At 41.4% G+C, this 27,065-nt stretch overlaps 1 protein-coding gene across 2 annotated transcripts in view; it reads right to left on the bottom strand.

The window, feature by feature from the left end:
- The window catches only part of ANXA3 (annexin A3), a 61,874-nt gene extending 41,694 nt beyond the window's left edge, over positions 1-20,180 (bottom strand). For both annotated transcript variants that reach the window (XR_007725570.1, XM_050789773.1), the window contains exons 1-2: positions 20,092-20,180; positions 17,464-17,516 (exon numbers count right to left, since the gene is read on the bottom strand). Coding sequence is in view for 1 of the 2 variants with exons in the window: in XM_050789773.1 (XP_050645730.1) it covers positions 17,464-17,478 (15 nt within the window). In the remaining variant the exon portion in view is untranslated. The remainder of the gene's footprint in view (positions 1-17,463; positions 17,517-20,091) is intronic.
- Between the last annotated feature and the right edge of the window lie 6,885 nt (positions 20,181-27,065).

The following is a 27,065-nucleotide window of genomic DNA, read 5'->3' as shown; positions in this document are numbered from 1 at the left end:
TACACACACCCCAGCTTGAAAAAGGGCATGGCAATTCTGAAGTGGAATTTTAGTGAAACATTTAAAACTGCTTCCATTATTTAAATGAATGGCATTATTCATTTGATAGACTTGGTTGCCCAAATCACTCCGAAATATTACATGACTTACAAAAGAATCTCACAATAAAAGATTAATGAAATCTTTTAAAACTAATACATGAACAAAGTGCTTTACAAACATTTTAACTCTTACAAGGGCCTTCGTGAGGTGAATTTTATTATTTCTAATTGAAAATGGAAGAAACCCAGTCTCACAGTGATTATTTGCTTAAAAGAGTTCTGCTAACAAGGACAGCCCCAGGACTCAAACCCATCACCTTATGACTAAAATGCCCCCTGCTCTATACCATATCACAGTGCCTCGGGGGACTTCATCTTAGTGGTTCTCAAAGTGTGGTTCCTGAAGCAGCAGCATCAGCATCACCCGGGAATGTGACAGAAATGCAAATTCTCAGGCCCAACCCCAGCGTTCCTGAACCAACAACTGCAGGGCTAGGATGCAGAATCTGCGACTTAACAAACGTTCCCGGTGATTCTGGTGCACAATAAAGTTTAAGAACCACTGCTTTATTTCCTTCTTAGCTGCCTAGAAAACCAAAGCAAAAATGAGCAAACAAGCCATGAATTCTCTTATGGGTGTGGAAGATGAAGAATTTAATGATGAGCTCATCGTTTCAGGAATGTCGGCATTTTTACAGCCAAACAAGGCTGTTTGCATTGCCTGCTTCATTGCAAGTTTAATTCCTTGCCATTTATATTACTAATCAATACTTGGCTGAGTTTATTTCCAGTAACCCTAGTGTCCTAACATAGTCAATACTAGTGTAGAACATCACCTGAATACTTGGCAAAGTCTATTTAAAAAAAAGATTGCCTTTGATCAGATTTCCATCCACATATTTAAACACATTTAGTTGCTTTCCTTTTCTGAAACTTGACCTTCAGATGCCTCAAAAAGAAAAATGCTGCCGAAGCCAGCTGGAAAACAAATTAAAGCAAAGAATGTCTAGATAAAGGGGGAAAGTAACAGGAGCTCTTTATACTAAGAACAATTGCTGCTAATCACTATGTGCCAAGTACTGTGCTAAGCCGGTTTCCTGCATTAGCTTATTCAATGCTTGTAATAAACTTATAAGGTAGATAGAATAAATCCTTTTCACAGATGATGAAACTGATGCTTAAGTAACTTGTTTAAGTTCCCACAGCCAGTAAGTGGTCTGTCCCAACAGTCTTTGCTCCTAAACTAGACTAGCCTGCATCTCATTTAAACCATCTTTTTAAAGACAATATAATCTCCCTTTATCTTCTAAAAATCATCCTTTGGAGGTCAGCCTTAGCACATGATGTCTTGAAGCCACTGCATGGCCCAGCTGGGCCTGGGGAACTGTTTGCTATTACCCTTGGGAGAGGCCAGTCTGCTTTTGACTCACAAAAGCCAGTTGCACCTATTTCTTCATGCAAAGTGTACTGAGTTTGCAAGAAATTAAACATTTACATTCAAAAGGATGAGTGGAAGAGAAAAACAGAAGGTGCCAACCCTGTTGATATGAAACATATTTAAAGCCAAATGCTACAGAGCAAGAATAGCAGTTGCTGCAGGGACATTTTGAAGATGCAGTGAAACCAGATCACTCATCACTTCAGAAAGCCCTATAAAGGCCACATCCAAAAATTGAGGCTTCAAATCAAAGCCTCAGATAAAACTCCAGGACAAGGAGCTCTCAAAGAGCCAGGGAGAAAGGACGGCTCTCTGCTCAATGTCAAGATGCTGTGTTGGGTCATGAAGCTTTTATGATACAAGGAAAAATGGAGTAGATTACGAAAAAATGAAGCAATCAAACTTGGAAACTGTAAGACTTCCAGTTCAATTTTTCAAGTAAAAAGCACGTTTCCAAACCAAAGAAAGTTTACTGTAAGAAAAAGGCCCTGAAATAAAACGCAGTCAAGTGGGCAGGTGTTACGGGTTGAATTCTGTGTCCCCCCAAAAATACATTAAAGCCCCAACCCACAGTACCACAGAATGTGGCCTTACTTGGGGACCAGGTTGTTGCAGATGTAATTAATTAAGATGAGGTCACATTGGCAGGCCCCCAATCCAATACCACTGGTGTCCTTATATGACAGCCACGTAAAGGCAGAGACATACAGAAAGAATGTGATGTGATGGTGAAGGCAGAGACTGGAGTTACGCAGCTGCAAGCTGCCGGTATGTGAGACCAGAATGCGCCTCTTCAAAATATGAAGGATTGTTGAAGACAAGAAGAAACAGATACTCAAGAGATCTCTTTCCTCCATTTGCCTAAAAGCAGGACAAAGATTTATGAAGACAAAAGGTATTCTGCCCTCCTGACTACAGTTACAAAGGTTAAAGACTGAAGACAGTTTAAGACCCTTATCAGCCTGACAATGGTATTAGAAGAATTTATACGAGCAAGCTGCATTCACTAACCTTTATCTGTAAGTTATTTGCCTTTCTTCACCACCCACCTGCAAGTTGCTGCCCATAGAGATTGAAAGGTCCCTTTCTGTTGTGGGAAGTCAGGGACCCCGAATGGAGGGACTGGCTGAAGCCGTGGCGGAAGAACATACATTGTGAAAATTTCGTGGACATTTATTAGTTCCCCAAATGAATACTTTTATAATGTCTTATGCCTGTATTTACTGCAATCTCTGAACATAAATTGTGAAGATTTCATGGACACTTACCACTTCCCCAATCAAGACCCTTGTGATTTCCTATGCCTGTCTTTAATCTCTTAATCCCGTCATCTTCTTCGTAAACTGAGGAGGATGATTGTCACCTCATGACCCTGTGATGATTGTGTCAACTGCACAAATTGTTTGTAGAGCATGTGTGTTTGAACAATATGAAATCTGTGCGTCTTAAAAAAGAACAGGATAACAGCGATGTTCAGGGAACAAGAGAGGTAACTTTGAACTGGCCGCCGGTGAGCCGGACGGAACAGAGCTATATTTCTCCTCTTTCATAAGCAAATAGGAGAAATATCGCTGGATTCTTTTTCTCAGCAAGAAACATCCCTGAGAAAGAGAATGCGCCCTGAGGGTAGGCCTATAAATGGCCCCTTTAGAAGCATGTGCCATCTTTTATGGTCGAAGCCAAAGGGACGAAATAAGCCCCGTCTCCTGTAGCACTCTCAGGCTTATCAGGACGAGGAAAATTGCCACCTAATAAATTTTGGTCAGACAGGTTGTCTGCTCTCAAACCCTGTTTCCTGATAAGATGTTATCAATGACAATGCGTGCCAAAACTTCATTAGTAATTTTAATTTCGCCTCATCCAGTGGTCCTGTGATCTCGCCCTGCCTCCACTTGCTTTGTGGTATTTTATTACCTTGTGAAGTATGTGATCTCTGTGACCCACACCCTATTCATGCACTCCCTCCCCTTTTGAAAATTGCTAGTAAAAACTTGCTGGTTTTACGTCTCGGGGAACATCAGGGATCCTGCCGACATGTGATGTCTCCCCCGGACACCCAGCTTTAAATTTCTCTCTCTTGTGCTATTTCCCTTTATTTCTCAACCCAGCCGAGACACTTAGGAAACAGAAAAGAACCCACGTTAAACATCGGGAGTGGGTTCTCCCGATACCTTTCTGCCGTCTTGTTACTAAAAATTTGCTGTTCTTTGTTGAAGATGCTATATAAGCTGAAATTCAAAGCCACCTCTGTGAAAACCACTCATTCTCTGGGTGTCTCCATGTATACTCAAAATACACATGTTAATAAACTTCTGTTTGGTTTTCTCTTGTCCAATCTGTCTTTTGTAACAAAGGTCCTTTCCAACTAAGAACCTATGGGGGTTACTGTTACTCCTCTATACCAGTTAACCACTAGAAACCAGGAAGAAGCTAAGAAGGGCTGCCCTACAGGTTTCAGAGGGAGGATGGCCCTGCCCACACCTTGATTTTAGACTTCTAGCCTCCAGAACTGTGAGATAATACATTTATGTCGTTCGAAGCCAGCAGCTTGTGGTACTTTATTACTGCAGCCCTAGGAAACTAATATAGCAGGTAAAGGCCAGAGACAAATACTGGTAACCAACCAGTTCCTACAGGGCAAATCCTAGGGGCCTCGCCTAAAAGGATCCTCACCTGGGAGAAGTCCCACTGGCTGGCAATGATCGCTGTGCCTGTGGAAGATGATGCACAAACAGAAGGCTCCCACCACTACTGCGGGCACACGCTGCAGCCCACAGGGCAGTCAGGAGAAGTAGGCGGTGCTGAACGTCCACAGCAGCAAGACTGGCAGCCACTGGGATGCCTGAGAGATGCCAGGCTGACATCAGGGCTTTGCTCGTAATGTGTCCAAAGGTCTGAAGAAATGCTTATATTTGTTCTTGCACTCACTTAAAGAAAAAATATTCGTGCTTTTCAGCTTTTCTTTTTAAAATTTTTAAAACATATTTAGGGGGTACAAGTACAGATTTCTTACGTGCAGATGGTGCATAGTGGTGAAGTCTTGGCTTTTTTTAGTGTATCCGTCACCTGACAAGTGAACACTGTGTTCAACAGGTAATTTTCAACTCTTAGCCCCTCCCACCTTCCCACCTTTTGAAGTCTTCAATCTCTATTATTCTACTCTCAATATCGATGTGTACCCATTGTTTAGCTCCCACTTATAAGTTAGAACATGTGGTATTTGATTTTCTGTTTCTGAGTCATTTCACTGAGGATGATGGCCTCCAGTTCCATTCATGTTCCTGCAAAAGACATGATTTCATATTTTTTATGGATGAGTAGTATTCTATAGTGTGTGTGTGTGTGTGTGTGTGTATGTGTGTGTATACCACCACATTTTCTTAATTCAATCCTCTGTTGATAAACCTTAGGTTGATTCCATTTTTTTGCTATTGTGAATAGTTCAGCTTTTCTTTTTTAAATACAGTGATTTCATTATCAGGGCAGTGCCAGAGCAAGAGGACTGGAATGTGAGAACAGAGGAGGGTGTGGGATGGAGTAGAAAGATGAATGTGATTCAGGAATCAGGGAAGACAGGGACAAAAGAGCCATTGATGTTGTATTTTCCATGACACTTGAGTTATAATAAGAAGACTTGACCCCTTGGAGCGTGTGTCACTCACAGCTAGCCTGCCTTCCATTGGCTCCTGTGTCTCACCTCCTAGGTTTCTTCCCACCTCTCCAGGATGCACTCACCTTTGTCTGACCTCTATAAAGTAGGCACTTCTAAAGTAGAAAGTGGCTCTCTCTTTTCTTTCCCGCTAATCCTGCTATGCGTTATTTCTTCCACTCCCTCTTCTGTATACACACAAATCCCACATTATAGCTCTAGCCCAGACTTCCGTTTTGAGCACTGCTCTTGCATATTCAATGTCTCCTCCATGTATTTGTCTTGATATCTCATATAGCAACTCAGTGTTTCCTCCCAAGCTGTTTCTTCCCCCATCTGACACTTACATAGTATTTACTCATATTTCACATATATCTGATCATTTAATCCTCAAAACCACCCTATGAGGTAGGTAAAATTAATACCCTGATTTTATAGAAGAGAAAAGAGGGTCCAGAGAGGTTAAGTCACTTGCCAAGGTCACATAGCTAGTTTGTGGCACAGCTAGGATTTGAACCTAGGAAATCTGGCTCCAGTTTCTGTGTTCATCCCCAATTTGCTGAGTTTCCTCAATCTTCCCCCTCCCTGGAAAAGGACCAACCATCAGCCACCAGAAAGGGAGTCCCCTTTGATTCCTCCACCTGCCTTTCCCTCTGAATTCCATCCATCAGCAAGGCCTGCTGAGACTATTTTAAGAAGATAATCTCATGTGCACTCCTTCCCACCTTCTTTGCTCCTGCTCTTGTCCAAGTCACAATCATCGCTCTCCTGTACTTGAACATCTGAGTCATGTCCCTCTCCACTTCTTACTGCCCATCTCCAGCCATTTCCCACATAGCAGCCAAGGGATCTGTTAAAGATCTAAGTTAGGCCAGGTGCGGTGGCTCACACCTGTAATCTCTGCACTTTGGGAGGTCAATGCGGATGGATCACCTGAGGTCAGGAGTTCGAGACCAGCCTGGCCAATATGATGAAACTCTGCCTCTACTAAAAATACAAAAATTTAGCCAGGCATGGTGGCAGGAGCCTGTAATCCCAGCTACTCGGGAGGCTGGGGCAGGAGAATCGCTGGAACCCAGGAGGTGGAAGTTGTAGTGAGCTGAGATTGTGCCTCTGCACTCTGGTCTGGGCAACAGAGTAAGACTCCATCTCAACAACAACAATGACAAAAATAAAGATCTAAGTCAGATATTGTCACTCCCCTGTTTCACATTGAATAGAGTCCAAACTCCTTACACTGGTCCATAGGGCCCCGTGTGGTTTGGCCCAACCCCCTTCATGGCTCTTATCTGGAGCCACTCTCTCCAGATGAGAGGTGGAGTTCCCACCACACTTCAGTTCTTTGAAAGTCAAGCTGGTATACAATGAACTCTTTCCCACCTTAATGCCTTGTTTTGTGTTATTCTCTCTACCTGGAATGGTTTTGAACTTCAGTCCTCTCTTTAAAGAGCATCTTCTCTAACAGGCCTTCTTTGGCACTTGATCTGAGTAGGTCTTCTACTGTTATTCTGCATCTCAGCCACCTCTCTATTGTTAGGGCATTCAGCATTGAGTAATACCTCTTGTTGTTTATATCTGTCTCTCCACCTCCTCTAAAACAAAGTTCCAGAAGGCAGAGACATTTGTTTCACTCACTCCTATTTATCCAGCTGGAAGCCCAGTGCTCAGTCCCCAGATAGGGGCTTAATACGTAACTGTGAATGAGTTTGCTAAGTAAGAATATGAAAGCAAGACAATGACATCTCACAGTGTGGACTTTCTCCAAGCTCTACACTAGATAGTTGGCTGCCTGATGAGTTGCTTCCTTCACATACCAATAGTCTAGAAATCAAAGTTCCCATTGTATCCTGGGAGATTTGGGAGATACTTCAGAAGTTGAGTGTTTTCTAGTACACCAGAGACATGAAATGCATGACTGTGTCTGGTGATTCTGTTATGTCTTTCTCCCTGTCTCTCCAAGAGCTCAGGGTTTCTCCGACAAAGGTAGCAAACCCAACTATATGGATTGAGCTGGAAACACGGGGCCTCCCCAGAGACTTTATCAACAAAAACATCTTTCTCAGAATAATTTTCATGTATTTGTTTAAAGCAGATTATAAAAAATTTATATTCATCTTCTTTTGAGTCATCTAGCACCAGTATTTGTGGATTATCTCTTTGTTCTACAATCAAAGTAAAGTGCTTAACCTAGTTAAGAGTTCTTGAGCAAATTCTCCTCTTGGCCAAGGGTCACAAAAGAGTTGAAGACCAATGTGGCTACTCTGGCCACATACTCAGCCCTGTGCAAGTCTAACTTCTGCAGGAGATGCCTCTGTCTAAGGGTCCTGCAATCTAACAGGAATACATAGAGAATTTATATCTTCCTGGGTATATGAAGAAATATAGGGAATTTGTCTTACTGAAATACAGAATCCACCTCTTCTTAAATGGCCCTTGGCTGTCTGCCTTAGCATTCCAGGCTGATATAACAAAATACCATAAACTGGGTGTCTTATAAATAACAAAAATTCATTTCTCACCATTCTGGAGGCTAAAAATCCAAGATCAAGGTGCCAGCAGATTTGGTGTCTAGTGAAGTTCCACTTTATGGTTCATATACAGCACCTTCTGGCTGTGTTCTCACATGGTAGAAGATGTGACCAAGTTCCCTCAGACCTCTTTCAAAAGGGCAATAATCCCCACCTAAACTAATCACCTCCCAAAGATCCCATCTCCCAACACAATCATCCTGAAGGTCAGGATTTCAACCTATGAATAAGGGGCAGGTTGGTGGGGGAGGCGGGGCAACACAGACATTTAGACCACAGCACTGGCTTTGCAGGATTTGGGGACGCTTATTCTATCCACCTCACTCCTATGAGGATGAGAAACCTGTGAGGGACTGAGATCAGGGATGTCTCCCGTTTGTAATATTCCGGGCAGAATATTTCTTACATAAATGGTTAAGATCAATGATGTCTACCGGACATCATCGCAAATGCATTATTTTATGGGTTATTTACGAGTTTTTTTAAAAAGCGATAATCCTAACAAGAAGTTGCTGCAGATTTAAGAATGCTTCCTAATGTAAACTAAACCTAGAGAATGGAAACTCCTTGAATAGTCCATGTGAAGACTTTTTGGGACTCTCTGTGGCCTTTGGAGGATATTAAAGTATCATAAAAGAGGACTGTAATACCTCCCCCAATCCCCTTGTAATCTTGTACCCCTATTATTGCTTCGCGGGAATCTTCCTATTGCATTCAAATGTGTCTTGCCCATCTGCCTCAGAGCTTACACTTGTCATTCCCTCTGCCTGGCTGCTCTTTCCCAAGATATTCTCTCAGCTCACCGTCTCATGCCACGTTGACTTCTACTCATATATCTGAGCAGAAAATCACATGCCCCATCATACTTATTATCCACCTTTGCTTTTCCCCGGAGCACTTAAAACTGTCTTTTTATACTGTACATTTATTTCTCATTTATTGTCTGTCTTCCCTAATAAAATGTAGGCTCCCTGCTTTTTTATTTCTCTTTCTCTACTGTGTTGCCAGAGCCAATATCTGGCACATAAAAGATATGTGGTAAAAATTAGTTGAGTGAATAAATGAATAAAAAATGCTTTCTTGTTCTGCATCCTGTTTCTTTCAATAATTCTCAAATGCCACTGTCAGACTTTTCAGAGCTCCATGCCATATGTTAAAAATTCTACAAATGCAGTCTTCACCTTTCTTAAACCCTGTTCACATGGGGCTGTCCTACTCCTATTGAAACATGCCTCCAGAACCTACATGAGGTGCTGAATCAAACACAAAGAGTTACAAATGAAAGAAGCAAAGATCTGATAATGAAGGGATAGATGAGAATTTTCTCCTGTTTTGATTTTTTCTCTTATAATTCATGTGAGACCTGTGTATTCATTTTATTGCTCAGCACTCTATATACTTCTTTTTTATCTAACTGCTTTACATCCACCAAAAAAATAGACTTTGAAGAGAACAAATGGTACTTTATTCCTTGCTGTCTGATCTAAAACTTTTTTTCCTCTTTACCTCTGATTTACCAGGCTCTTCCAATGGCTAAACATTAGCTTTGCATACTATCACTTTATCATGATTAAATATAAAAGAGGGACCCTCCCTCCTTCACAGTTGGGCTAACGTCAGAGAATGGCAAAGAACAGAATTTTATTTTAATTTATTTTTATTTTATTTATTTATTTATTTATTTATTTATTTATTTGAGACGGAGTCTCACTCTGTGGCCCAGGCTGGAGTGCAGTGGTGCGATCTCCACTCACTGCAAGCTCCGCCTCCCAGGTTCACGCCATTCTCCTGCCTCAGCCTCCCGAGCAGCTGGGACTACAGGCGCCCGCCACCGCGCCCGGCTAATTTTTTGTATTTTTAGTAGAGACAGGGTTTCACCATGTTAGCCAGGATGGTCTCGATCTCCTGACCTCGTGATCCACCCGTCTCGGCCTCCCAAAGTGCTGGGATTACAGGCTTGAGCCACCGCGCCTGGCCAAGAACAGCTTTTTAGTGTTCATTCCACTCATTCCTAGGAAGCCTCTCTGCTCTCACTCAGATGAGAAATTTTCCAGGCTTTGGAAACATTAAACAAAGCTTAAATGTTTTGATTTGAAATCCAGGTCTAACCTGTTTTAAATCAACTTTCTGCAATAGACCATTTGTGTACCTGTCTAAATGCCAATATTTACCTAAAGCAGTTTCAGGGAACATGGTTTAAAACACACAGCAGACTTGAACAGCACCTAACCAGGGAAGATACCTGTTCTGCTTGGGATGTGAAAAGTTTCTTTCAGTGAAAATAGTCACCATCTTGATATTCCATTCCCAGATGTGGTAGATGGGAGGGAGACCAGAGGAGGAGTTCAGCACAATCACATGCATGAACACAGGTTTCTCCTCACACATGTTTTAAATCTGCATAGCAAAGAAGAGCAACTATACCAGGAAAGAAAGGTCTAATGGGATGTCTGTGTCAAAGCAAGAAGTATGAAACTGGACAGGACACTCACAAACTCTTTGAACCCAGTAATAGCAGCATCCAAATGTCCAGAGCTGGTATCTTCCATGGGACAGAATTTGAAAGGCATTATCTTCCCAAAATTCTCTCTCATGTTAGCACATTGCACCTTTCCTAACAGCCCTACCACTACTGCCATTCCTCTGGGTTAACAGTGGAAATGAGACGAGTGTGTCCTCATGTGTCAAACTGCACCAGTCTTGCTCCCTCCAGAGTGGAAGAGTTCGGTAGGGAAGGGAGGCTGTGCCTTCTAACTCTCACCATGAACACATGATCATGGAGTAGCTTTTCCCATCTGCAAGGGTCCGTCCTGGTAGCCTTCCCCCCACATTTCTACCACCATGGATTCCTTTTTCAATATCTTCTACATGGATGCTATGTTTTGAATGATTCTGTCTTGCCAATCTATATTTATTACCAAACATTAATTCATTTTCCCATTTTTCCCATATATGAAAAATATATCTAACAATCAGAGCTTCTGATCAACATAAATAGCCAGTGCCATTGGAACTAATATAACCTTATTTTTAATGTAACGTTAGTCAAAAATAAAATAATATATATTGGAAACTGTGTGCCTTAATGTGAGTTATATATGTGTAGTACAATTAGGAATGTATCTGGTCTTTGTACTGGTTCTTGGCACAGAGCTTCAAAAACCCTTGGAATTTCCTGAGTGATAGCAGTGACTTTGTGATGCAATTGGGGTGACTCATGGCATACTCTTAGATAGCCTTAGAATGATGGCTGGTCTCCAGAAAGATTAGCCCTGTGATCACAGGGTTGCAACTCTGGTCAGCCGGACCTCTGAGGATGAAAGAGGGGCTGGAGATTGAGTTTAATCATGTAGCAAACAATTTAATCAATCAATTGTGCCTACATAATGGAACTCCAATTACAATTCTGGACACTGAGGCTCAGAGGAGCTTCCTGGTTATTGAACACACTGACACAAAGGGAGGGTGAGGTGCCCTGACGCCACAGGGAGAGGGCATGGAGTCTCTGGGTCCAGGACCCTTCCAGAACTTGCCCATGTGTACCCCTCATAATAAACTTGCATTCATAAGGATCACACTTTCAGTGAGTTCTGTGAATCATTCTAGGGAATTCTTTAATTTCAGAGGGTCATGGAAACCCCCAAATTTATAGCCAGTTGGCCACAGTGCAGGTGATTCCTGAGACTTGAACTGATATCTGAAGTGAGGGCAGTTTTGCGGAGGACTGAGCCCTTAATGCTGTGGAATCTGATGCTAACGCTGGGTAGTCAGTGTCAGAAATGTATTCCAGTATGCCCACTAGGAGTGGAAAGGGAGGATTTTTATGTCTTTAGAAATATATATGTGTTTAAAATATTATAAAATGTTGAAAATAAGAGTGGCCAGAAGGAATTTGATTGAGGATATGCCATCTCTTTTAGATGGCTGAAAGAACCATTCCAATGGGGAGAGGGGGCTACTCATGTGTAATAAAATCATGCCCAGGAAATAGGCAGAAGCCCCTCTACAAAAACAGTTGCGCAATATTATTTGGCAAGAAATACATTTTAGAATAAAATTAATATATTGAAATCATGCTGATTAAAACTAACATTTATTGAGTGCTCACTCCATGCCAGGCACTGCTAATACATTTTACATGAACTGGCTTAATGCTTACAAACCCTAGATGAGATAGGCACTATTACCATACCTGTTTTGTAGATGAGGAAACTGAAGTAGAGAAGGACTAAGCAATTTGCTCAAGAGCCTACCTTTTAAATGATTAGGGAGTTCTGAAAGGGAGAGTTAAGACTGTGGTTAGACTGTCTTCATTCTGCTCCCAGCAGAGCCTGTCGAACTAGGTACTTGCTGCTTTAATTGTTTAACTGTTTTGGATGAACTTCAAAACAAAGTTAGTAGGCATTGTATTTAGGTAATATGTTTTCATAAAACTTCTCTTATCCCTTGGTTGCAGAGTGCCTCTATATTCCCTTTCCTCATTTTGTAAACTGGAGTTTGGAGTGGTGAAAGGAGAATGGATACCAAGTTAGGATGTTAATAACAATTCATGGTGATTACAATGATTGCGAGTTAATTTTAAAAAATTCTAGCACCACTGGGTGCGGTGGCTCACACCAGTAATCCCAGCACTTTTGAAAGCCAATGCGGGTGGATCAGTTGAGCTCCGGAGTTCAAGACCAGCCTGCGCAACACAGTGAGTCCCCATCTCTACAAAAAAATTTAAAAATTAGCTGGGCATGCTGGGGCATGCCTGTGGTCCCAGCTACTCAGGAGACTGAGGCAGTAGGATCGCTTGTGCCCAGGAGGTCGAGGCTACAGCAAGCTGTGATTGCACCACTGCACTCCAGCCTGAATGACAAAGTGAAGCTCTGTCAAAAAAAAAAAAAAAAAAAAAAGAAAAGAAAAGAAAAGAAAAGAAAGAGAGAGAAAGAAAAATTCTAGTACCATAATAAAAATTCTAATTTGAGAGTTCAAACAAATAGGAATTACATTTATTATTATTCTGTAAATGTAAGTTAGGAATTGATCAAGGAGGAAAGAGCTCAGAGTATTTACATAAGAAAGCCAGCATTGTATTACAGAAAGTACACAGAAAAAATACTGCTGTGGTAGCTTAATAAAATGTCATGTTCTAAGACATTCTAATTGGTGGGCTTCCTGAGTGCTTGCTATGGACCTACAGGCAACATATGACAAGGGACCCTGAGTCCAAGGAGTACAGACCAATAAGATATCAGACCCTTTCATCAAGGGTGAAGTGGTAGAACATATGTCTGAACAGAGATATTCAAAATTTGCAAGCAAAGGAAATACTAATGCAACACAGACTGTTGATTCATCTGAAACAATGGTAGTGTTGCAACACCCTTGGATAGAATATAAAAGACCTAAGAAACCAGCCATTCTTTCATCTTCAATGGTAATGCATTGAAATTGCAACTAATGACTTCTCCCTTGATCATAGCACTGTAATAAACTAATCATACACATAACCACGTATACAGTTTTGTAGAAATGCAAGGACTTGATTGCTTATTTACGTTTGAGTGTGTATGTGCTTTCGTGTGGCAGAGAGAAAAAAAGAACACATCAAACTTTGTGATAAGAATATTTACAATTGGAAATCTGAGGGTTTTTACCATAGTAACCATTTCTAAGTGTACGGTTCAGTAGTGGTTAGAATATTCACATTGTTTTGAAACATCTTCAGAACTTTTTCATCTTTCAGAACTGAAACTCTACACATTAAACAACTCCTCTTTTTCTCTTTCCTTATTCATTCCTAACGACCAGTCTGCCTTCTGTTCCTATGAATTTGACTGCTTTGGATACCTCGTATCAATGGAATCATACAGCATTTTGTCTCTTTGGGACTGACTTATTTCACTTAACATAATGGGCTCAAGGCTCGCCCATACAGTAGCATGTGACAGGGGTTTCTTCCTGTCACACAACATGTGTTTTTAAAAGACTGAATAATATTCCATTGTGTGTATGTACCGCATTTTGTTTATTCATTCTTGTCCATGGAAACTGGGCTGTTTCCACCTCTTGGCTATTGTAAAAAGTACTGCAGTGAACATGGGTATACAGATATCTTTCTTTAAGATCCTGCTTTCATTTCCTTTGGATATATATCCAGAAATGGGATTGCTGGAGCATGTGGTAGTTCTAGTTTTAATTTTTTGGAGAATTGCTATCTTGTTTTCCATAGCGGTTCTGAGTTGTTCTTAATTTTTGCTCTCTGAGATCTCACTCACAGATATTAGTTCTTTAATAGAGGGAGAGGAGGTAAATAGGAAAACAAAACAAAACAAAAACCCAGGGACAGCAGGAGCCCTTCTCTGGCTAGGGACTCTTTCTCCATGTGAGGGTTTGCTCTCCAGGCTCAGGTTAGCCTCCCCTTTGTGACCCCTCCCCACCTCTTTCCTGCTATCTGATGCCAAATGCTACCATCCCTGATGTAGCCATACTCCTAGCCCTTGTGGTAGGCAGAACAACAGCCTCCTAAAATGTATACACCATAATCCATGGAAATTGTCAATGTATTGTGTTCCATGATGAAAGGGACTTTGCAAACGTAATTAAGGTTCCATACCTTAAAACACAGGGATTAGCCCACGTTATCCAGGTGGGCCCAATTTAATCACACGCGCCCTTAAAAGCAGAGAAATATATTCAGCTGGAGGGAGAAGAGAAAGGCAGAAGAGATTCCAAGCATAAGAAAGATCTGATGCATTATTGCTGGTTCTGAGATGTAGGGGCCACGTACAATGACAGGCAGAGGCCTGCAGGAGCCAAAGACAGCTTCTGCTGGCAGCCAGCAAGGACTAAGGGCTCAATTCTGCAACTACAAGGAACTAAATTCTACCAACAACCTAAACGGGCTTGGAAGAGGATTCTTCCCAAAGTCCTCCAGAAAGGCACGCAGTCCCAACAACACCTTCATTTTAGTGCTGTGAGACCCATTTCAGGCTTCTAACATACAGAACTGTGAGATAATAAATGGGTGTTGTTTTACATTGCTAAATTTATGGTAATTTGTCACAGCTGCAAGAGGAAATGAATACACCGTTGATCACACTCACCTGGGTCTCTCCTAGCCCTTCAGAAACATGCCACGCCTTTGAAGGTGTCAGCGGGAGAGCCTGCTCAACTAATTTCATGTCAATTTACTCATGGGCAAGGGCCAGAGGGAGACTTTTTTTAACACCAGCATTTTGGAGAGATGCTTTTTTCATCTGACTCTATGAGATGTTCATAAAAGCAGCAGGGATTTCAGATGAAAGATGAGAGATTAGCCTAGCCAGTGGGAAGGGAGTAATTTGGGCCAAACAAAGCCTTCCAACAGCACACCTTCCATCCATACTGCCCAGGCCAAGGGATGGTCACATCTGCACAGGCTTTTCTTTAAACTTGCCCTGCCCCTTACTTATAAAATATAATGTATGCTCATGATTAAAAAAAATTCAAACAGTACAGAAGGTGATATATTGAAAAGTAAAAGTGCTCTCACAATTCTACCTTTCCACAAAGTTTTCATGTAATAGTCTTTCTGTATGTTGTTTATTTTCTTTGTTTTTTCGTTTAAACAGAATCCCTCTGTACATATTATTCGCTAAGTTGATTTTTTTTTTTTTTATTTTTTTAGACAGAAGTCTCGCTCTTTCACCCAGGCCGGACTGCAGTGGCGCTATCTCCGCTCACTGCAAGCTCCGCCTCCCGGGTTCACGCCATTCTCCTGCCTCAGCTTCCCGAGTACCTGGGATTACAGGCGCCCGCCACTGCGCCCGGCTAATGTTTTTTTAATATATATTTTTAGTAGAGACGGGGTTTCACCCGTCTCTACTAAGGCCAGGATGGTCTCGATCTCCTGACCTCATGATCCGCCCGCCTTGGCCTCCCAAAGTGCTGGGATTACAGGTGTGAGCCACCGCACCTGGCAATTTTTTAAATTATTATATCTTGGGACTTTTAAAATGTCAGTTCACATACAGCTGATCCACTTTTTGCCCATTTGTTTTAATGATCACATAAAAATGCCTATAAGTTATAAATGAGTAATTTACTTATTCCTACCCCATGGATGGACATTTATGCTGTCCACATGTTTTCATTAATACAAACAAATGTAGTTGGGCCCCTATTTTTTCAACCTTATGCAAGTTTATCTAAAGATACATACCCACAAGTGGAATTACTGGGTTTAAAGGACGTGTGCATTTAAGGACTGATAGATATTGTCAAAATACCATCCAAAAGTGTACTAAATTTACTCTCCTATGAACAGATAATAAAAATATCTCCTTGCCCACATCCTCTACATTACTTTTTTTTTTTTAGCCTTCACCAATCTCTTAGGTAGAAAAGGGTTTCTCATCACGATATTTTTGTTTCTTCAATTCTGAGTGAGATGCAGGATTAAAAAAAAAATAGATAGGGTCTCACTCTGTCACCCAAGCTGGAGTACAGTGGCATGAACATGGCTCACTGCAGCCTCCACCTCTTTGGCTTAAACGATCCTCCCACCTGAGCCTCCTGAGTATCTAGGACCATGAGTATGCCCCACCACGTTCAGCTGATTTTTAGGGTTTTTTTTTTTTTTTTAAGAGACTGGGTCTTGCCATATTACCCATGCTGGTCTTGAACTTCTGGGCTCAAATGATCCTCCCACTTTGGCCTCTCAAAATGCTGGGATTATAGGTGTGAGCCACCGTGTCTGATCTTGTAGCACGTTCTGATGTTATTGGACACTTATAATTCTTTTTATGTCCTGTTTATGTCCCTTACGATTTTTTCTGTCAAGTTCATTTTTTAAACTGATTTATTCAAGTTATTTGCATGTTAAGGAAATAAATCTTTTGCCTAATGTGCTGCAAATATTTTTTCCCTGTGAGCTGTCTTCTGCCTCTACCAATGGGATTGTTGGCTGTCATAATTATAAACTTGTATGTAGTTAAAATAGATCAATATTTTTATTTTAGGCCTTTGGTTTTGTGTCACAGTTCTAAGCGCCTTCCCCACTCCAAGATTATTCTTCAATCCATTCATATTTCTTTTTCTTTTCTTTTTTTTTTTTTTTTTTTTGAGATGGATTCTCACTCTGTTTCCCAGGCTGGAGTGCAGTGGCGTGATCTCAGCTCACTGCAACCTTCACCTTCCAGGTTCAGGCGATTCTCCTGCCTCAGCCTCCTGAGTAGCTGGGATTACAGGCGTGTGCCATCATACTGGGCTATTTTGGTATTTCTAGTAGAGACAGGGTTTCACCATGTTGGCCAGGCTGGTCTCGAACTCCTGGCTTTAGGTGATCCACCCACTTAGGCCTCCCAAAGTGCTAGCATTACAGGTGTAAGCCACTACACCCAGCCCATTCATATTTCATTTTCTTCATTTCTGTATTTTATCCACATGGAATTTATTTTATTGTAAGGCAGAAAAAGGAATACAGATTTACTTTTTACCCAAACAGCTAGAATTTTTCCTAACATTTATTGAATAACCCATCTCTTCTTCTCCGATATGTCATCTTTTTCATATAATAAATTCCCAAATTATATACCAAATTTATTATCTGATTTTGACCTTTCTGCTTTGGTGTCATCATAAATTATTTTAACTATGTAACTTTACAATGCATTTTTTAAAATATTTTATTATTTTTGACATCCTCTGGCTTTTCTGGAATGTTGATTTTACCAGATAAACTTAACAACTTTCATAAAATTTTTCTTGCTATCTTGACTTTCTGTGTTTTGGTTTGACTCATACATGTTACTGTGTTGTGAAGGCTTAATTTTTACTTACCCAGATAGATGCCATGATATCCCACCTTTGCCTTGAGCTGAGATCACACTAATTTATTAAAAGAAAAAAAATTAGTAAATGGTATCAATATGTGATTTAGAACACAATAATCTCAGTCCAACCCTCAATCTTGAATCCAGAAAGCAGATGTCAACATTCACAGAAAACCTGCTCAGGAAGAGGATATATCTGACTTTGGGTATCCCATTTGCTAAACAAACATTTCCTGAGCATCTACCATATGCAAGGGATTGTGCTAGACCTGGACTTCAAGACAAGAGACAGAAGAAAATCTTTGTACTTAAGATGCTTACAAATATACTTCCTGAAAAGCCAATGTTTGACTTATTTAAAGTCCAGCAGAACTATGCTGATTACTGACAGGCTACCACTACGGGGATCAATAACAACAAAAACATAGGATTTTGCTCCTCCTCACCAAATCAACACAAAGTTTAGCTGCCTTTAATTGGATTCCATGTGCTTGATTGTGAAACCTCTATGTACATTTTACAAGACTCCAAGCCTACAGTCTTATAAAGACACGTCTGCTCTTTGAGGAGGTGGTCCAGTCCTTGGTGGGGTGCAGAGGTGAAAGGGACAGTTCTTTGATTGGGAAGCCAGACACATTTTTCTGAAATAGATATTATTCAAACAAGCTGGCATATCTCCAGGGTTGATTTAGAAATGCAAGTTGCTCCCACCCTTCCTGGGAACAAAATATTCTAAAAATTCCCTGACACCCCTAGAGCAAAGTTCAGTGGGAAATTACACTATTAGTCTCTGGAAATATGTTGCCCTGGTTTTTTCAGGCTCCCTGTAGCCTAGGGCAGTTGACTTTCTAGTTAGAGTCAAACACGGTATCTCTCTAAATAGATGCTCTTTGACTTATGAGGGGTTACAGTCAGATAAACTATTATGAAGTCTAAAACTCAGAAGTGAAACCATCCTATACAGTGAAAACAAGGTATTATTAGTTCTCATTTTGCCTCTTAAAGCTAAACACAATTTCTTTGGGCCTCAATTTCCTTATCTTTAAAAAGTGAAGAAGGGGGTGTTGCCAGCATTGAACGAGGTCAGTTTCACAAGGCTGGAGACTCTTCTTATCTGTGTGCACTGGGGCACAGTAGATATTTAAAAAAAAAAAAAAAGTATTGATTAAATGAATGATTTAATACAAGGCACACAATCATCCAGTGAGTTAGGTATTACATCTTCGTTCTGCATATGAAGAAGCTGGGGCCAGAGAGGTATGGTAACGTCCCACAGTCACACAGCTAGTGAGTGGACCCCTACTGCATGGAGGCAGCTAGACGCTAAAGGTATGAACCTAACCCCTATGCTTCTGCCTTATCCCACTGCCTGCCCACACCTGACCAAACCTGACCCTCAATATGCGTTGATCCAGCAGAATTGGAAAATTATTAAGAATTATTACTAATCTATCATTTAACTTTTAAGATGTAAAGAATTACTCCACAGCGAAAGCCAAATGACTTAAACAGAATTTCAACATATCCTTTCCTGAAAGGGATTACATCATTTCCTTTTACTTCCTTCTCTACGGTTATTTCTAAACAGGTTTCTCTACACAACCACATAGTTCTGGGAACAAGATTCTGGTTTTCTTTACATTGAAAAATTCCCTTTCTGGTCAGTCTGAAGTTTTCTGTCTTCGTGAAAACCAAAGGTGATATCCTCATGCAATAAAGTTTTAATTAGTTACATTTTAAAAAATGATGTTGATGAACATAGCAAATGTATCTTTCCCACAGGGCAGAGTCTTGCTGTCAGTGCTGAACACAAATCCTTGGAAAGAATTCGGCCCTGGCTATGCAATTTCTTATCAGTAGCCGGATGGGCCTCCAGCGACCCAGAACCTCCCAGCACCTGCATAGTTTCCTGTATATGGTCATCTGCAATCAAGTATCCAAACCTCCCACCTGGGGACTTAAATGCCAAGGGAATGATTCATGTCTAGTGAATAGGATTCTGTTGCAAAGAAAACGGTGAGTCTTTTCAGGAAAAAGCAAAATTCTTGAACTTCCAACCCTCAATATGCAAATCCACTTTTTTTCTACCTCCTAAAACAATAAGTAAAATAAAATAAATTGCTTATGTCAAGGGGAGAAGATGCTCACAGGGTGGGTGCGATTCCAAGTCCACAGAGCAGACCTCTGAGCCAGCCCCGTCTGCGATGCCGGGGACCCGAGGAACCTTCCGACTCCCAGCGTTTTTCTGTCCCCTAGACCTTTAGGACTGGGGAGGCCGAGATGGCTAAGTGGATCCCCTACGCTGCTAGCTGCAATAAGCGAAGCTTTCAGGGAGCGAGGACAGCTAAGTATCTGCTTGGGCCCCACCAAGACCTGGGTGAACGTCCCATGGCACCGCACTTTTCCTCCCTTGGGCCCCAGTCTCCTGGACTCTGAAATGCGGGACTGAGATCCCTCCAGCTCCGTACCCACGCAGCTGGGTTGGGGCCGGGCGCGGGCGCCAGCCGCCAGCCCTGCCCGGGGTCGAGCAGCACTCTCGGGGGAACTGGGCGAGGCGCCGCGACCTCCCCAAGCCACCCGGCAGCCGGCGGCGGTGGACGAAGCTGGCTGGAACGTGCCGGGGGGCGAAACTTACCCCGAAGCGCGGCGGCTGGAAACTGGTGTGCGGGTGAACTGCGAGCGAAGGTGTTCGCCCCGGGCGCTGATGCTCCTCGCTGGCTCCGGGCCTGGATCGCGACCGCACCCCTTCCTCCTGCCCCTCCTCCGGCCTCTCGACTCCACCTGATTGCGGCCCCAGGCCCCGGGAAAGGGAAGCCGCGCCCTGCTGCCGCCGGGCTCCGTCCCTGTACACAGGCGCCCCAGCTCTGCTCCCTCACGGGTCTCTAAGCTTCACCACCCTTTTCTCCCTACTCCCTCATTTCGCCCTCGGTTGCCACTACACCTTTACTTTCTCAAATGTACTGCAATGCTTATTTTGTTCTAGGCAGTGTGGATTTGGAGATTAGACTGTCCCCACACCTAAGGAACTCACTGCGTGGCATAGGTGGCGGTCACCTAACATTAATAACAATCAATAACATTGATCAGGCATTTACTTTGTACCAGGCACTGTTTCAACGTCTTTAAGAATATGAGCGGATTTATTAGGTTGGTGCAAAAGTAATCGCGGTTTTTGCCATTAAAGTGGCTCCGACAACAACTCTATGAGGTAGATACTATTATCGCCATTTTATAGATGAGGAAATTGAGATACAGAAACGTTGGATAACTTCAGCAAATTTACACAGACAGTAAATGCCAGAGCTACTGCTTGGAACTCAACTATTTCAGTAATTCCTCTTCTAAACGTGTTGACCCTCTAGTATGAGGATTCCAACCAAAGGCTCAGGGAGACGGTAACCTGGAAGGGCATTCTAGGCATTTGGAAGAGCACAAATCATCGAGGCTAAAAGATTAAAGCCCTACTCGTATGAGGGAATTATGAGCAGTTGTGTGCGGAAGGATGTAGAAGATAATAAAAAGTTACCGTGTATTGGGTATCAGGTATTGAAGTAAGTGCTTGAATACCTTACCTCTTTTATCTTCAAGGGAACTCTAGGAGGTGCTATTTTTATCACAATTTGCAGACAAGGAAACTGAAGCTTAGAAAAGTGAAGTGATTTATCCAAGACCACGTAAGTAAAAAGTATTGCTTACACTCAGTCATCACTGGGTTCCTTATGTATTTACCCAAAGGAGTTGAAAACTTACCGCTACAAACACCTGCACATGGATGTTTATAGTAGCTTTACTCATAAGTATCAAAACTCGGAAGCAACCAAGATGTAATTCGTAGGTGGATGGATAAATAAACTGTGATACATCTATACAACAGAATTTTATTCAGCGCTGAAAAGAAATTAGCTATCAAGCTATAAAAACACATGGAAGAAACTTAAATGCATATTACTAATAGAAAGAAGCCCATTTGAAAATGCTACATACTATGATTCCCACTATATGACATTCCAGAAAAGGCAACACTATGGAGACAGTAAAAAAAATCAATCGTTTCTAGGGGTTGAGGGGAGGTAGGGTGAACAGGTGGAGCACAGAGGATTTTTAGAGTGAAAATACTCTGTATGATATAATGGTGGATACATGTCATTATACATTTGTCAAAATCCGTAGAATGTACACCAAGAGTGAACCATAATGTAAGCTATGAACTTCAGTGATAATGATATGTCAATGTAGGTTCACCAGTTGTAAATACACTACTCTGGTGGATGGTGTTGATAACAGAGGAGGCTATGCATGTGTGGGGGCAGGGGACATTTGGGAAATCTCTGTACTTTCTACTCAGTTTTGCTTGGAACCTAAAGGACACAAATTGCTAATATCAGATCAAAAGAAGGAACCTAAAAACTGTTCTAAAAAGGAAAGCGTATTTAAAATGCATGATACCAGGCCGGGCGCGGTGGCTCACGCTTGTAATCCCAGCACTTTGGGAGGCCGAGGCAGGTGGATCACCTGAGGTCGGGAGTTCAAGACCAGCCTGACCAACATGGAGAAACCCCGTCTCTACTAAAAATACAAAAATTAGCCCGGGTGGTGGCACATGCCTGTAATCCCAGCTACTCGAGAGGCTGAGGCAGGAGAATCGCTTGAACCTGGGAGGCAGAGGTTGCGGTGAGCCGAGATTGCGCCATTGCACTCCAGCCTGGGCAAAAAGAGTGAAACTCTGTCTCAAAAAAAAAAAAAAATAAATAAATAAATAAAATGCATGATACCTTGTTATTTTATATATTGTGTTAAGCTATGGGGAAAGAACTTAAAACATAGCAGGCTTTAGGGGGAGAAGGACGGTAAGAAGACTGAGACAGGGAAGGAGGCAACACAATTTGACTTGATTGCACACATTATCGTTTGAAAGAATTCTTACCTTCCACTACCCCTTTTATCTTCAAGGGTAGAAAAATTGAAGTTCTCCATATTTAAGTTGCTGTGTTCTATAGTTCTCAATCATAGTATAAATTGCCCTGTTTCTTTTTTCTTTCTTTTCTTTTTCTTTCTTTCTTTCTTTCTTTCTTTCTTTCTTTCTTTCTTTCTTTTTTTTTTTTTTTTTTTTTTTTTTTTTTTGAGACGGAGTCTTGCTCTGTAGCCCGGGCTGGAGTGCAGTGGCCGGATCTCAGCTCACTGCAAGCTCCGCCTCCCGGGTTTAGGCCATTCTCCTGCCTCAGCCTCCGGAGTAGCTGGGACTACAGGCGCCCGCCACCTCGCCCGGCTAGTTTTTTGTATTTTTTTAGTAGAGACGGGGTTTCACGGTGTTAGCCAGGATGGTCTCAATCTCCTGACCTCGTGATCCGCCCGTCTCGGCCTCCCAAAGTGCTGGGATTACCGGCTTGAGCCACCTTTCTTTTCTTTCTTTCTTTCTTTTCTTTCTTTCTTTCTTTCTTTCTTTCTTTCTTTTCTTTCTTTCTTTCTTTCTTTTCTTTCTTTTCTTTCTTTTTTTTCTTTCTTTCTTTCTTTCTTTCTTTCTTTCTTTCTCTTTCTTTCTTTTCTTTCTTTCACTTTCTTTCTTTCCTTCTTTCTTCTTTCTTCTTTTTCTTTCTCTCTCTTTTTTTTTTTTTTTTGACAGTGTCTCACTCTGTCACCCAGGCTGGAGTGCAGTGGCACAATCTCACTGCAACCTCTGCCTCCTGGGTTCAAGTGATTCTCCCACCTCACCCTCCCAAGCAGGTGAGACTACAGCACCCCCCCCCCCACCACGTCCAGCTAATTTTTAAATTTTTAATAGAGACAGGATTTCACCATGTTGACCAGTCTGGTCTCAAACTCCTGACCTCAAGTGATCTGCCTGCCTTGGCCTCCCAAAGTGCTGGGATTATGGGTGTGAGCCACTGCTCTCGGCCCCTATTTCTATTCATTCTGGAAAAAACTTTTAGTGAAAGTATTAATTTGGAGATAGGATTAGGACTAACAAATTGCCATTTAGGTGTTTGCATATTAATAGAAACTTAAACTGCATGAATAGTTCTTTTTTTTTTTTTTTTTTGAGATAGAGTCTTGCTCTGTCACCCAGGCTGGAGTGCAGTGATGCCATCTCAGCTCACTGCATCCTCCACCTCCTGGGTTCAAGTGCTTCTCCTGCATCAGCCTCCTGAGTAGCTGGGATTACAGGCGCTCGCCACCAAGCCCTGCTAATTTTTTGTATTTTTAGAAGACACGGGGTTTCACCATGTTGGCCAGGCTGGTCTTGAACTCCTGACCTCAGGTGATCCTCCCACCTTGGCCTCCTAACGTGCTAGGAGTACAGGCGTGAGCTACCATGCCCAGCTGAATACTTGTTTTTTTCCTAGTCTTTCAGCAGTATTATATATGCTGGCCCTTTAACTGACACAGGAGTTGCTAGACTCAGAGGATAAGCATGGCTGGAGCTGCCTGAGTGTGAGTTGATGACATTACAGTCTTGGTCCTTAAAGCTGAGTCCTGGGACCTGGAAACTCATTAGAAATGCAAATTCCCTGAAACCCTACTCCATCAAGTGATTCTGATGCACCTTAAAGTTTGAGAACCACTGATTTAAGAGGAGCTACAATGGAGAAGGCAGAGATGGTCATGCTTAAAAGGCCAGTGCCCTGGGAGCCCTCTCAGATTTACAAATCCAAAGTAATGAGCTTTCCGCAAGAGAGAAGATAGGACGGTGTTGTGCATTCTGTTCTGCATAGTAATTCCTGACTCCCATTCAGACTTCACCACAATAAACAAATCCCATGTTACCTTGAAAAATTCTGAGATTAGCATGAAATGAGTGGAAAATATTTATTGTTATTTGTGCCAGACATTGCGTAATGCACTTTACATACGTGACCTATGTCATGCTTACCAACCAGCTGTAAATTACTTATGATTGCCTCTATTTTGCAGATAGAGAGACAGGCTCAGAGGGACTCAGTAAGTTCTACGAGTTGTATTCTAGGCAACTAGGAAGTAATAGGGCAGAAGAAAATGAGTAACAGATGATGTTTTACATGTAGGCTTTAATTGTTTAAATCATTCAGGATTTAACTTCTTTGATTTCAGGATGGTAACTTTAACAAATGCACTTTTATCATTTTTATCATTTTTCTAGTTGTATCAACAGCCCTATTACCACCATTTATACTAGAAACATGTCATGGCATATGATAAAACTATTTTTTCCCCCAAAGGATGAGTTTTCTTGGAAGGAAATATTAGATGATGCTGTCAGAATCCGGGTTTATGGTTATCCAGAAAAAGAATTCAGAAAGGTCTTTTAATAAAACTTGCATTATTCTGAATACACAGAACTTTACAGGTTAGTAAAAAGCAAATTTTCCTATAGCACCCTGATCAAAAGAACAATTTAACAGCCAAATAAAAAATTTTAAAGCAAAGTTATTGAGATATATTTCGAACATATGGTAAAATGTGAAGGAAAAACTAACTGATTACATGATTGTGGCTGTTAAATACATAGTTGCTGTTACAGTGATGTGTTGGAGCTGGGTTATACCAGCATGTGAAAGCCAACTCCTGAATTTTCAGTTATTTCACAGCCAGTATTAAATGTAGACATTATTACAAGTTAAATAAATACAGTTGAATAAATTATGTTAAAAACAAAGGTAATAGGTACTCAAAATTAACCACTTCCTAATTATTTCACTACATCTTATTATTGTTGATGCTTTCCAGGTTATGTTTATTGCATCCATGTGGTGACAATAGTGCATAAAGTTGTACTTCTGTGCATCTCTTCCCAACTCCACATTCAGTGAAATCATTCTAGTGGGTTGCATTCAGCCATGGTGGGAGTATATACAACACAAAAACTAGGAAATACTATAAATTGAGCCTCCCTTTACCCCAAAGGTCAGTTGTGAAGCATTTATCAGCACATCACTCTTTATAATAACAAACAAATTTGAAATTGAGACAAGATTTCAGTTCAGGTATTTAATTGTGATTTACACTAGAGAAGTGGAACCAAATGGCACTGAATTTAAGGACTGTATAAGAGTTTGGGTAGAAAGAGACAGCATACTCAAAGGGTCTGAAAAAAGAGTCAAATAAAGGAGCTATTTACAAACGCATGGGCAGAGTTTGGCTAGGTATCCACAGGGATGATATAGTCTCCAAGGACTAGGGACAGGATGAAATTATGACTACCTCTAGCCTTGCATGGGCAAGGGAAGGAAGGGGTTTCATCAGAACCCACGAGACCTGTGGCCAGGGAGGGATGCAGCCACCCCAGAATTACAAGGCAGAAGGAAGCAGGGAGGAGGCGAAACACACATCATCTTGTCTCTCATCAGTCGTTCCACTTGGCCAACCTCAACCAGAAGCCGAGAGGCAATGGGGCCTTGAAGAAGCAGTTGATAAAATGTCGGTTTCACAGTGCACAGGGCAGGGCAGATTCAGCGTGCAGCAAACAGAATCAGCAGCACAGGGACTCTTGGGAGTTGCTAGTATCCAGCACTGGTTCATTTTTGAAGCATTCCTTAGTGGGATGTTTAAAGGAGATAGCTTGATACTAGTTTTTAACAATTTATGAAAATTATTCCAGAGACTGAAATTTGAATAACTTCTATCACTTGCTGAGTAGTCTTGAACTGAGATATCTTGATGCTAGTGTTTTAACAATTTATGAAAATTATTCCAGAGACTGACATTCTAATAACTTTTATAACTTGCTGAGTACTCTTGGAACTTGGCCTTAAACCAAGATGAGCCTAGGGATAAAATTCTGCTAGCTTTTTTAGAGACGGTTGCAGCATAGGTCTATTTTGTTGTATCAATCAAGTGATGTAACTTTTCATGACAAGCATTAAATTTAGGATATAGGAGCTTGGGACCATTCTAAATGAACATCAAGTTGTGTTTGTGAAGGCCTTCAAAGATTTGAAATTCTGACATTCATATGAAACTTTCAAAGGAAATTATCCAGGACAACTATGTCTTATGGGGTTGTTATGAAGACTGAATGAGGTACAGAATATAAGGGAGTCATTGTTCTTGATTGGAGCATTGCCAGATATGCCCAATATATCATTTGATATAGTCCCTATAACAATTCCGGGGCATTAGCTACTCTCAGTGCACAGGGTTCTAGTTAAGAGTTCTCTGTGGCTCATTTGGGGACAGAATCTCTATTACAGATTGTGGTATCTTAATATTAGGTTGAGACATACAAAACTATTGATATTGGACTATTTTCAACCTATCAAATCATCAATTTCAGGTAGCTGAACCTAATAACACATTCCAAATATAGTCTCCTTCCACCACTCCCAGTACATTTCTTCAAAAGCAGTCTATGAGACATTTTAAATTCTAAATGGGAACTCATTTTCTGCCACTATTCCTCCAGATCCCTAAATTTTATGGCCATGACATTTCCAGTCTCAGAAGCATTTTTATAGACAATCCTAACAATTCTTACATTGGTTCCTAGTAGTTTCTCTGCACTCTAGAGAAATGAACTCCAGGGCAGAGAGGCTGCTTTAAGGCAATGGATAATCACAGGAAATGGTGAGGACTGGAAGTTTACATTAAGCTCCTGGCAGCATCTCAGCAACTTCCAGGATTGGTTGTGGCATCCCT

The sequence above is a fragment of the Macaca thibetana genome, chromosome 5 (genome assembly GCF_024542745.1).
Source record: "Macaca thibetana thibetana isolate TM-01 chromosome 5, ASM2454274v1, whole genome shotgun sequence".
In the NCBI taxonomy this organism is placed as follows: Eukaryota; Metazoa; Chordata; class Mammalia; order Primates; family Cercopithecidae; genus Macaca; species Macaca thibetana.
This window is presented reverse-complemented; position numbering and strand designations above follow the sequence as displayed.